This window comes from Misgurnus anguillicaudatus, chromosome 21, assembly GCF_027580225.2.
Source record: "Misgurnus anguillicaudatus chromosome 21, ASM2758022v2, whole genome shotgun sequence".
NCBI lineage: Eukaryota > Metazoa > Chordata > Actinopteri > Cypriniformes > Cobitidae > Misgurnus > Misgurnus anguillicaudatus.
The window spans coordinates 54,082,901-54,096,389 of record NC_073357.2 but is presented as its reverse complement, the minus strand read 5'-3'; the positions used below and the strand labels follow the sequence as shown (position 1 = coordinate 54,096,389).

Here is a 13,489-nt window from a genome sequence, read left to right as displayed (position 1 = left end):
AAAGCAGTTATCAGGAAATGATAAATGAGACGCATAAACAATGACGCACGTGCCGTAGTGAGGACGCGCGTGTCATGGCAACATAAAGTTGGTTCAACTCTTTAAAATGAGGGATTTACAACATTCACGACGAGAAATGGCAGCAAACTGGACTGAAGCAGATATCAGGTAAGTTAGCTTATTACTTACTGCGTTGAAACGGAGATCATTCAGCAGCATAAAAGAATATCGCGTCACGTGCTCATTTGAGCTATAACGAAATTACCCGCGCGTCATTCCAACAAGATAATATCGTTCAGCTTCTAAAAATGCAGGTTTTAAATGCATATAAACAATCACGATGAGAAATGTCTGAAAACTGTATCAAAGCAGAAATCAGGGAGCTCGTCAAATATCCATTCTGAAACTGAGATCATTCCCCAGAATAGAACTGTGCGTTCACGCGCTCCTTTGTAGTCTTACCATAAACAAAAATGCACGCGAGTTGTTTCTGGAGAGAGAAATAATAAATTATATGCAAACTTCAGACGCTGCGTTGAAGAGAGGGCGGGACTTTCAACATGTCAAGTGTCTTTCCGGGACCATCAGATGCCGTGTAATCTTGGCAGTGTGAACGAAAAAAACCTCTAACTATTCCGGAAAAATCCAGGATGCATTTTACGGGTATTTAACGGAATTTCTGTGTGAAAAGGGCTTAAGTGAAATGTTTATCATTGGACAACGACTGTATCCACAGCACCCATTTCGCCAGCGATTGTTTTATTTTCTCCCTTCTACTGTCTGCCTGAACAGTTTTTCTTGTTGCTATGTTTGTTTAAAGGTTAAGCTTTCTGGTTGACATCATAGTCATTGATTTATGAACCATCCTGCTTCCAGGTTGCACATCTCGTCGCTTGTAGGGCGTTATAAGCATAAGCATACATCATCAGATCAGGTGTCTGTCTGATGGCACACACAGAAGCAAATAGCATCCCTATCAACACCTCTGTTTGCCAAAAGCAATTTTGGATTTTATTAGGGGACTGACAGTGTTTTCATTGGCTTTTTAGGGCCCAAAGCCCTATTGTTTTTGCTCAGTTTCTTTTTCTTCTTCCTCTCCAAAATGAATCGCATTTTTGAGGGCCTAAACATGCTCGAAAACTCATGAAACTTTGCACACACATCCGAAGTGACGAAAATGTATATGTGGTATAGGCGTCAGAAGTGGGCGTGTAGAAATGACTCGAAAGCGCCACCTACAAAATTTCAAGATAACAGCTCTCCTGCTACGAAAAACGTAAAGATATGAAATTTGGTAGGGTCATCTATCACCTCAAGACCAACAAAAAAGTCCAAGTCCTTGGAACCAAGCTCTAAATGCTACAGGAAGTCGAACATTTTGAAATTTTCTCTGTAGCTTGAGTGCAAATTTCGCCATTTCCAGGCTTCATACTTTAACGAACTCCTCCTTGAAATTTAATCAGATCATCATCATATTTGGTCTGTGTCTTGTAAAGGCACTTGCGATGCTAAATTGCGTAGATCTTGACGTTACGTTGGAGGGTGTGTCCGTGGCGGCCTGTCAAATTTCTGTGTTTGGCAATGAAACAGGAAGTTGTTCTAACTCAGGCTTAAAATGTCCAATCTGACCCACGCTTCACATGTTTGATAAGTGTCCTGGCCTGAACACATCAACATGGCAATATTCTGTAAAAGTTATAGCGCAGCCTGCTGGAAGCAGGAAATCCCATGTTTTACACAGTGATTTACTGCTCATTGAAATTCAGATCATTATTACATTTTGTCAGTCTGAACTTAAGGACTTCACAATGGTAAATTTTTGTGAAAGGTTATGTCCGTGGTGGCCTGGCGAAGTTTGATGTTTCACCATGAAAAGCTGTTGTAACTCAGGCATACAATGTCCGACCTGTCACAGACTTCATATGTTTGACAAGAGTCCTGGCCTGAACACATCTATATAACAATAATCAGTTACAATCATAGCACCACCTGCTGCACACAGGAGGTGTGGCACATCATGTTTTCTTTGAATATCCACCTATATTTTCCCACTTAAATTCATATCCCTCTGGTTCACTGCTTTAACTAATGCTATAGGGTAGCGGTACCCATGCCTGCGAGGGCCCTACCATCGCTGCTTGCAGCTTTAATTTATTTTTGTTCTTTTGCTGGTTTTGACTCCATATTACTTTTAGAAGAAATTGGTCTATTTTAGGGTTCAACACCTTTTTGTTTCATTTTTCTCAAATGAGTTTAATACTTTTGGATAGTCTCCATTTTATTACTATGTGTGTCCCTGGGATTGAACCCACAATCTTTTGCGCTGCTTATGCAATGAGCTATGCAATGCATTACTTGTGTCGTCTCTTACTCCATGTTTCAATCTAGAAGTTGGATGTGTTGCGGTGCAGCTGTTAAACGTCTGGTCTCATAACCCAAATGATTTAGGTTCAAACCCCACATAGAGTCTTTCCGTTGTTGTTGTTGTGTGGTGCAATGATAGGCATGCTCGACCCCCAAAATTGCCGCTTGTGGCCACATTTCTTCTCTAAGCAGTTTGTTAGTGTTTTATGTGTGTTTTTCTCTTCTATTGAATCCCTTTCATCTCGGTAATCTGTACCACATGCACGATTACTGTAAAGTTCATAAAGAGTTTTCATAAGATGCTGAAATTCCAACACAGTCATGATATGCGTGAGGCCACTGTAGACCAACAAAACCGTCTGCTTTGCCGTTGATAGATGCCTTCAAAGAGGAGTGGATGTTTAGTGATGTGGACTCCACAGCTTTAAAGCATTTGGGATGTTGCAACAATCTCCTTAAAATATTCCTCAGTAAGCAGTATTTTTGTATTATTTATTTATTATTATTATACGTGATTTCCAATCATCACCAAAGCCTAATAGAGAACCATCTGCTTTTTACCTGTGGAAATAATGATCCAGTCTTCCTACGTGAGGTTCATCACGTCCTGACATTCCACATTTATTGAAGTCTGCGTGCTAGAAGAGGCAATTTGGCATTTTTAGTAAGCATTTCAATGTCATGAATCACATTAATTTCATAAGCAGACCTCTCACTGTTTAACAGCCTAGTAGGGTAATTAGGCTTCCTCTGCAGATTCCCTATAAATCCATGTGTCCACCACAGGCATCTACACGGATGCCAGCTTGCAGACTTCCTGTCAACTTCCTGTTGCTTTACTGGACCAGTTATAAATAAACCAACCCATGACAAGCGAAGAATTTGTAATTAAATGGTCAATGAAAAAAGCAGAAATCTTTGCATTTAGAGACCACTGGTATGTAACAGAACTGCTTGGCAGGAACTTCTACACATTGAAATGTTTGAGATTCAATGACCTCCAGCTGTTGGCGGGTACTGTCCTCCTATCTGGCCTTTCGGATGTCAAATACGCCTCTCTATCTATCTCTCTTTGTGTCTCTGTTGCTCGGTTTAAGACCGTTAATCTTCTTTATTTATGTTGTGGCCTTTAGTGCTATGCCTCGTGGGAGACGGCCACACATGAAGAGCATTCGTGGTGTCATGAAGCACATTAAGATTAAAGCATCATTCTTAATCGCAGACTCATTGCCTTACTGTCTCCAGAAAGACCTTTGAATCAATCTGCTTTTGTCTGCTTCACACTGTTTGTCTTTCCTACACTTATCCCACATCCATGATGGCTCCTTTCACTTAATGACTATGATAGCCTATCATCGAAATGTGCTGTGGGTCTCCTAAAATGGTTTTCTTTTTAAATGGCAAGAAGAAATAGGTGCTGAATGGCAATGATAATTAGATATCTGTGCTTAAAGTGTTAGTTCACCCCCAATTACAATTTTATCATAAATCACTTAACCCTTTGTCGTTCTAAACCAGTGGTTCCCAAACTTTTTCAGCATGCGGCCCCCCTTGTGTACGGTGCATTCCTTCGTGGCCCCCCAAAGAATATTTGTGATAAAAAACTGTTCTAAAACTCAACATTTTAATAAAAAAAAAACATTAAATAATACAAAAAAGTAGTGCTTTTGGTTAGTAGCCTTATTTTTTTAGGTTTAACTACACAGAATTCATGATAAATTAATGTATTTCATAAAATGTCATAAGACCCCAGTTTGAAAACCACTGTTCTAAACCACCAAGTCCTTTGATTGTCTTCAGAACACATTTTAAGATATTTTTGATGAAAACGGGGAGGTTTGTGACTGTCCCATAGACTGCAGTTTTATTTTCACAATCAAGCCCAGAAAAGAATGAGAGACATCGCCAAAAAGGTCTATTTGACATCAGTAGTTCAATAGTAATATTATGAAGCAACGAAAAAACTTTTGAAAAAAAAAAGAAAACAAAACGAACGATTTAGTTCAAAAAATTGTTCTCCTTGCTCATTCAGTGCATGTTCATGATGAGCAGACTATGGCACATGCTGCTTCTCTCAAGTTGCGTTTCCATTAAAGATTTGTGCAAAACTTTAGCGTTATTTTTTAAATGTAGAAAATCAATACTATTGCGAAATGACAGCATTTCCATTAACCGATGTTATAACCGATGGGGCTGTTGAATGCTTTATTCTGATTGGTTGTGAAATGTTCCACAGGTATGCATTATTTTTCGATAAATGCACACCTGACCTATCAAATGTCTTAAAATAACTCACAAAACGTGTGTACGCACATGAATTGGTTCTTATACTTGTTCTTACGTTAGTGAATTTGGAGTGTTCTATATGAGCGGCCGCGTGCACGAGGTTGGTAATTTGCATAAAACACGCCCAAACCAGCTCCATATAAGGGCTTTCCGCCGCGCAGCCCTGGTCCATAGAAAATTTTAGAGCAGTTTGTCATAGAAGCAAAAGAGCTCGAAAAGAAATCCCTGATCATATTTATTATCGGTAAAGTTTCGTTTTGCTTTGCATTTTTTATTTGGGAGGTTTTGCTGTCGCTGGAGGAAGCCAGTGCTGTCCACCGACCGGAGTAACATTAAAGAAGTATTGGATGCGTTAACAAATATGACTTTCACTAAAATGACATCTGTATCTAAAATAAAACAGACAGGAGATCAAGTGATTGACGTTTGAACTTCTCTACATTTACATGATGTTTATATTAGGCATTAAGCAGACGCTTTTATATAGAGATTTCAAAAGTGAGGAAGGAAAGCGTGAAGATTTGTCATTACGTGCATCTTCTTTATATGTGTAAAATAAGTAGGCTATAATAATGTATAATATAATGTATATAATAATATAGATCATTTATAATAATATATAATACAGAAAATATTATAATATAAAATATAATCATGTAAATTTTATATATAAACATTATAATTATAGCCTAGTATTTGATTATAGCGTACGTGATTATTGCATACTAAAGCAATAAGCCCCAAGAAGCAGTGGGCCACCAGCGCACCCTACAACGGCCAAGGGGCGCTGTCAGGCACGACGCAAAGCGGAGTGCCTAAAACCCCCCCAGCCGTCACAAAATGCACTGGCAACCCACCGCCTCGCGGGGCTTATTGCGTTTATAAAACGGTTGCTTCAAATTATGTATAGCAGGATTTCATATAATAAAACACAGCAAATAAGTTGTAATTATATTAGTACAGATATTAGTCTTCCGCCAAACAAAGTAGTTCCTCAGACTCAAGTGTGTCTGCAACAGAGCGGTTCCCAAGCAAAACAGACGGAGCAAAGACACAATGAAAATATGATTCATTAAGACTGTGGTGTTTATTTTCATAAATTAACATTCATCTAATTTATACATTAACATTTATACCGTGCAACTGTTGACGTGTGGATATGCTTGGAAGCATGTGCTTGTGTTAAGCATGCTTAACACTTTCCCTGCCAGCGTTTTTTAAAAGAGTTGCCACCCAGCTTTAGTTAAACATTAATGCCTTCCAGAAAAATGTTCTTCTTTAGATATATAAACATACAATATATCAAATGAAAGAACAGACCCTCTGCTTTCAAACAACAAAATAAAAACGTTTCACCCTACCTTCAATTGTTCTTTTATCCTCTCAAATTTTGAGCAAAATGTTGGGATAATTCCATTTCTGTGAATGACTTTTGTTAGAAATCCGATTCAGATCGCTGATCAAAAAATACACTTGAGTTTTAAAGTGTTGAGTGAAAGCATCAGTGTTTGTGTAAGATCGCCACCCAGTGGATAATATACGGTACAACTACTCCTCACGGAAGCATTAATGATTAATCAACAAGAAAACTCAACAATATTTATTGACACTTATCTGGATATCGCCATTAATTGTTCAATTGTTGAGGATTATAATTAATACAATATAATATAATTAGCCCACCCAATAAATCAAAATTGACAACAAAATCCGACATTTTGACAGTTATTTTCTACAGTACACAACAACAGTGGCGCAGTGATACAAGCTATGTAATACGGTTTGAGCCGTGGGTTTACCGGTGAGTTTTATCACAGCTGAGAACGCGTTTCAACCAATCAGAATGAAGAACCAGAACTGGCCGTTTTATAAGAGTGGTTTTAGGTTTTCTTGAAATTTTGCGTACATTAAGAAGAAAATTTGATACGAAAGTTTTTGTTGAATCACGATTTGTTCGTGAAAACATCTGTATGCACACCTCATACACAAATTTGTGCATACGCCTAATGAATGAGACCCATTGTCTTCCCAGTGTCTGTGGTAACTGTGGTAAGCGTGTTTGCTTTGCGTTGTGTTGCATTACCACCTTGGGTGTGCATTATTTTCAAATATTTCAACCACCCATCGATAAGTCATTCCAAAAACCATGGTGACCGTGTGTTCGGCTTTAATCGGTGCTCTGCAGACCGACATGCAGATGACATAAAAATACTGTGAGATATTTTGATGTAATGTGCTTTTCTGTCTTGTCCTTCAAGTCAACATACCACGGCATATTCAAAAAATGATTACGTACATAGTGATCTGAAAATGCGTGAGGAAAATTTTTATTGCAGTTTTGCAATATATGTTCTTATTTTTAAAATTACCTGAAAACCACCTCACCAGAGCGTAACAACTTTTTTGCAATGGGAGTTTATGCAACATTTTAGCCGTGTTTTTAATGGACACATTTTCTATTCGCAATTTAAATGGGAATGGAAACCATGTTTATGGTTTGCATCTCTTGTGCCCATTGTGCAGTATTTAACATATCTGCAGGTGCAAAACCTTTTCTAATGCTTTGATCTTGCCTAAAGCTGCACTATCCAGCCCACTTTGTTACGATCACGACACACTGGAAGATGTTTCTCTTTTGTCAGATGGGAAGAGGCAGCGCTGGAATGTATTTTTCTCCATAATTGAACCAAATCCTGCCAATAAGGTCGAAATGTGTTTCCCATCTGTGGGGGTATTTTAATCCTGTTCTCCCACTGATAAGATGCCACGGATCTTGCGGCATGTTTTCACTGTCTGAGAAAATCAAATAGAGTCTTTAGGGGTTAGACAGAAAGGTTTGGAGGTGGGCACAGTTCGGGGTGATGCAGCATCAGACAATTAGAAACAGATTGTACGCGGTGAGAGATAACTCAAAAGCCAAACGTCTCAATCTTACACAGGGATGATGAAGTCTGCAGAACTATTCCTGCCATTTATAAAACTTTTTTAAATATTTTAAAATAGTTATACTAATCAAACACTTTATATTTGATTCATTAATGGTACCTGTTGACATTGTTGGTTCACCCAAATATTTAAAGTACCCCTGATTTACTCACCCACAAGCCTTTATTAAACCCATTGTGGATTACTTGAAGGATGGATAGATTAATTGATTATAAATTAATATTATAAATAAATATTAATATAATAAATTTTTTATTTAATTTTTTATTTAATCCCAAAAGTGTTGCTAGTGCTATAAGTTATGCATTAAAAAGCATGCAAACATTTGTTAAATCTGCTGAGACTTTCATGCTTTCAATGCCAGACAGATTTGGAAGAATACAAGGAATAATAATTAAGAGACTTTTTTGGAGGGTGATCTCTGTTTTTAATTTCACATGTAACCTGTTCCAAATGTATGCAAATTTGTTTAGCATGACTCTGACCCAGCACACATTTAGTATATTCATTGATTTAATCCTCCTGTTGTTTTGTAAACTCACTCGAAGGTTGAACGTGGTGTAATTGCGGTTTTATTTATTTTTTCACTGATTGCATCTTTTTACACAGATATTTAGGAAGTTTAATTTCTTCCAAATACTCACATGGAGTCAATTTGATTTTGTACACACCCGTCTTGTTTTGCACGTTCAAAAAATCTCAGCCTTTTGGACGAGATCCTTGCCCAAAGCAACCCAGAATGAAGCCAATTTCCAAAAGCGAAATCTATTAATAGACCAGCATCTCGACTTCACTTATGTTGTCGTGCACCCGGCACGGGTCACTCCTTTATTCATTAAACAGCTTATCTTAACTCTCTCCATCCCTGTGCACACTAACTCTGTCAGCGCGCCGTCACGCTCGCATTTAAGAAGTATGCAGGACCCCATAACTCAATTTGCGTTATCATTTTGAAAAAAGACAGCAGTGCTTGGCAGACGTCATAATTGTTATCACATTTGATGTCTTAAATTGTAGTTCTGCTTTGAGTTGTTTTAAAAATCCGGATTCAGCTGGTATACTGAGTGACTCCACTGCACAATTGCTAGGCTTGTCTACATTAGCTGTGTTTATCAGTGATTCGAAGGACATGTAATCGTGTGATCTTATTGTATTGTTTCCCAACGTCCTCAACCTCTCAACCCTGATGATTATCGATAGAAATAACACAGAATTAACGCAAAAATCCCCATGATCCCATGATAGACACACTGTCTTATCTTTGCTGAGGAAATGGACAATTATATTGTCTTTATAATTTTTTCTGCTCTGTTTGGGGTCTGTCTGTCCTCATTTACTGCGTGACTCAATTTTAAACATGCCGCTTTCAGACATAATACAAAGACTTTGAAAAAAAACAACAATTTAAAACATGGCTCACTGTGCCCTGCTACCGCCGAAGGGCAGATCTTTTGAAGTGAGTCTGAAGGGTGTAAGACATTAACGTCTAATATGTGGTTGTTTGGAGTACCTTGCATGAACACGTGTCAGGTTTTCCCATTAATTACATAAACTATGGTGGCCCGGCACAGTTATCTAATCTGTTTCGTCATCATTCCAAGACGGACCAAAAATATATATCATATGCGCACGTACCAGTGTTGCCAACTAAGTGACTTTTATCAGCACATTAGCTACTTTTTTGATAGCTTTCATGTAGCAGAAAACTGTCACATGTACTGCCCCGTGAGCACACAGTTTGAAAGTACAAAACTGTTACAAATCTGTGAAAAATTCCTTTATTCGCAAAAAAGTTTTACGCTTACTTGAGGTAAAATAATGGAAAGTTTTTCATAAGATCTCCTGGGGTCAATGTGTAAGCATGAGAAGCTTGATGCTGTCGGGAGAGCAAGCACCCGTCTCCCGTGCCTCTCGCAGAAATTATTAGATGTTGATGGCTTACGTTTCTTTCCCATTAAAGAAAACCATCACAGGTTTATTAACGCAATTAAAGTATTATTTTGTTTTGTTTGTTGATCGAGAAGTACAAAGTAGATGAGGAAAACTAGGACTCCGTGTACTCAACGCGCCGCCATTGTTTGTTTACATTGCGTGAATGGTGCGCTGTAATATCTGGAGCGGATTTATTGCGTTCTGTAAAAAAGGTGGACTGGCGTGTATCGCATTTTGGGAAAAAAGGGAGAAAAGATGACAGAATAACACGGCGGATATTGGATTTTGCGTAAAATTAAGAATTTACTTTTAACTACTGACCTGATATAATACTGATTTTGGCAGTAACTCTTTTTTTCCAAAAATGGCGTTTATCGCGTTTTGGAACCAAACTCTTCATATATAAGTCGCAGTGGACTATATGTCACGTTTATTTAGAAAATTATTTCACAAAATCCAAGCTGAAGAACAGACATTTAATCTGAAAAAGGAAGTTATTCAACTAAACAATAGCAGACAGAACAGCAGGCTAAATAGATGTCTGTACGTTAAAGTAATATTATCAGTTATTTAAACGATAAACCATAGCATACAGAACTTACCTGGAAGGTTGAATAGTCTAAATTAACCGAACAAGCCGCATCACTGAATCCATTCAATTACATAAATACAGGAGCAGCATATAGAGGATTCTCGCGGCTGTAGACGTTATTGATGTCTCTTGCCTCATAAATGTAAAAATTAATTCATACTGACTTACAAGGTGCACCTGACTATAAGACGCAGCACCAGCCAAGTTATTAAAAAAACAGCGGCTTATAGTCCGAAAAATATGGTAAATATTAAAGGGGACATTTTACAAGACAAATAGATCTTTGGTGTCCCCATACATATGTGAAGTTCTAGCTCAAAATACCATATAGATAATTTATTATAGCATGTTAAAATTGGCACTTTGTAGGTGTGAGCAAGGGTGTGTCCTTTTAAATGCAAATGAGCTGATCTCTGCACTGGCAGGTTAAGGGGTGGTATTATCCCCTTCTGACATCACAAGGGAAGCCACATTTATTTTTACACATGCTTGCAGAGAATGGTTTACAAAAACAAAGTTACTGGGTTGATCTTTTTCACATTTTCTAGGTTAATAGAAGTGCTGGGACCCAATTATAGCACTTAAACATGAAAAAAGTCAGATTTTCATTATATGTCTTCTTTAAAATTGCTGTATTTAATACTTACACACAGGTGTTGTGTAAAGGCCTTTTGCAAAGAAATTGGGTTCCTCGTTTTCATTTTGGACTACGCTTACATTTGTGTTCCTTACCTCAGTGCCCTTTAAAAAAACACTGTTGGAACTCGCACATGCGACTTTATTTGACCCAGAACCCCTGTCCTTGAATCATATCCAGGTCTTATCTCATACCATCACTCCATACGTGTAGCTCAGCAGCATGGAATTTTGTTTAGCCCAGACTTTTTAAATTATTCTTGTTTGTTTTCGGTTTCAGGGCTCAAAGACGTTGGAGGCAGATGGGGAGGAGGAAGAAGATGAGGAAGAAAATGGTTTGATCCAGCCAGCTCAAGTCTTTGCACCCAAAAGTCTGATTTTGGTCTCCAGGCTGGATTACCCAGAAATATTTAGGGGAATCTGAAACACAAATGTTTGGTGACACGTGTAATGATTCTCATTCTTATTCACATCATTCCACTAGTTTTCCACTAGAGTACTTTGCTTCCTCTTCATTACTATATTGGATAAAACTAATACTAGTAACAGGTGTTTTGGTAGGTTGCCAGAAAGTTAACAATGTTCAGTAAAGTTTAATTAAGTTTATTGATTATTCATTAGGTAGGTTTTTTTAATGTTTAGAGTACCATCATCTTTAAGTGTAATTTAGAAAGAAGCCACGTGAAATCATTTTTTTACATGGAGTTTATTTTAAAAGAACCAAACCCAGTTCACTTAAAGTGAACCAAAAAAGGAACTAGCCAAATGTGACCTCAGTTCTTTTAGGGGGGTCTGAGATCACTTGGTTTGTTCACATATACACACTGAACGGCTCTGAGAGCGTTTGGAGGGCCCAACCTAACTAGGTGTGAAAACACCCTTACATAAGCAATGGCAAGGGTCAAACTGTCATTTGTAATGGGAATTTAAACCATGCATTATTGTCCCGTTCCTAATAAACTAACCAGCCAACTCGCCAGTAACTCAGTCATTTGACTCTTGGCAAGAGTTTTTTCTGGACTGTAGCAATATATAACAAGCTGCAGTTGAAATCTTGCTGAAACCCAATGTAGCGACAACCCAAAGGCCTTATTGTTTCAATGTCTAAGTAGGGTTTGTCATGAGGATCGCTCGTACATAAGCAGAATTGGATTCAGGTTCATTTTTCCGCTGGGAAAATCCTGCTTGGTATTGATAGTCACATCCCTTAAATCATTAAAGTTAAAGATTTATGTCTTCTTGGAGAATAACCGCAGGGATTAAAGAAACAGAGAGGACTATCACAAGAGCTCCAAGGCAGGAAATCCACTCCATCCAAAGTTTCTGGCAGATTGCTTTAGTTTTATATTTTTATTATATTTTTTGTTCTGGCCTGCATTCATGAATTTGGAATGAGCTGTGCCCAGGAATTAGTTGTTTTTCTAGGGAAAGGACCAGATATTTACAGTTACACATCATTTCTCTTTCGTTTTCATTATGAAAGCCTAATAGGGGCCTTGAAATTAAAATCTGCTGGTATTTATTGTTTTTTTTTTAGTTCTAGAGGATTTCAGCTATGTTCTTCTAGATTTGCTAGTTTTTTGTGATTGTTGCGGGCAAAAATCCTTGATCTTGCAGGACATTTTCTTAAAAAATGTGATGGAATATGCGCGATATTTATGCAATTGTATGCGATTAAATTGCCAGAACGTGCATAAACTGTTTTCAGCTTTTGCAGCTTTTCAATGATGTTCCCGTCACATAATCACGTTATTTCATAATGTTAGCATGGCAACATGGCTGCGCTTGTGTGAGATAAATGCAACATTTTTCAACTTTCTGCTAAGAAATATGTGATTTTTGCTACGAAAATGCAGGGATTATGAAATCATGCCAGCCCCGCATATTTTGTGCATGGAGATCTGAAATTTATGCTGCGAAAGTGCGGAGTATTCGAAAAAATGCGTCCCCCACATAAATATGCGGATTTTGACTGATGTTGCGTTAAATCATGCGATTGCATAATTGCGTTTTTCTGGAGGGACTGACTGATTGGTAGTTACAATACTGGTAGGGATTCAAACCATTAATCCAAAGTATTGTAATTTCGCCTGCTTGTTGAGGAGAGGTGCAGTAATACATTGATGTGAAGCTCGTCACAACATGTATTTAGCCCGTCGTGTGGCTCATCGTGTCAAAATATGTGTGCTTCATTCATCGTGTCAAAATATGTGCCTGCTGCATACGCTTTGAAGGGATTTATGATAAAAGAGCCGCTCACGTTTGCCAGATACTCATTTAATCTCATGTGTAATCAGAGTTTAGTGTTAAGTTAGTGTCTTGCGAGTTTTTTTGTGAACGTCTCTTATCATAAACCCTTTCGACATGTGTGCAGCAGGCACTTATTTTGATATGACGCATGTTGCACATGGTTCACATGACGCAACGTTGAATAATAAAATGGATAAATGCATAGATTTATAAATTAACTTTATCTAGAGACCAGAATAGCAGTTTATGTGGAGAGGCCTTTTTACTTGGGCTTGTAAGCAGGCACCCTACCAACACAGAACAGTCAAAATGTGTTTTATTGTGTGTATAACATTTTTGTGTTGTTTCCTAGGGATGCTTGGGATTGATTTATACTGTATACATCGACAGTATGAACTTTCCTCTGGAAGGTCTGGTTGCCAACCTCTTCACATGCTTCGTTCCACTGGCTGGAGGTGCTCAGGTCAGGCATCACTTAGTGAC

General features: G+C 38.0%; 1 protein-coding gene across 4 annotated transcripts in view; it reads left to right on the top strand.

Annotated features, from left to right (window-relative positions):
* Positions 1-13,489, top strand: part of sbf2 (SET binding factor 2) — a 183,138-nt gene that overhangs the window by 62,096 nt on the left and 107,553 nt on the right. For all 4 annotated transcript variants that reach the window (XM_073859387.1, XM_073859388.1, XM_073859386.1 and 1 more), the window contains 2 exons: positions 11,037-11,174; positions 13,362-13,469. In XM_073859387.1, the coding sequence (XP_073715488.1) occupies positions 11,037-11,174; positions 13,362-13,469 (246 nt within the window). The remainder of the gene's footprint in view (positions 1-11,036; positions 11,175-13,361; positions 13,470-13,489) is intronic.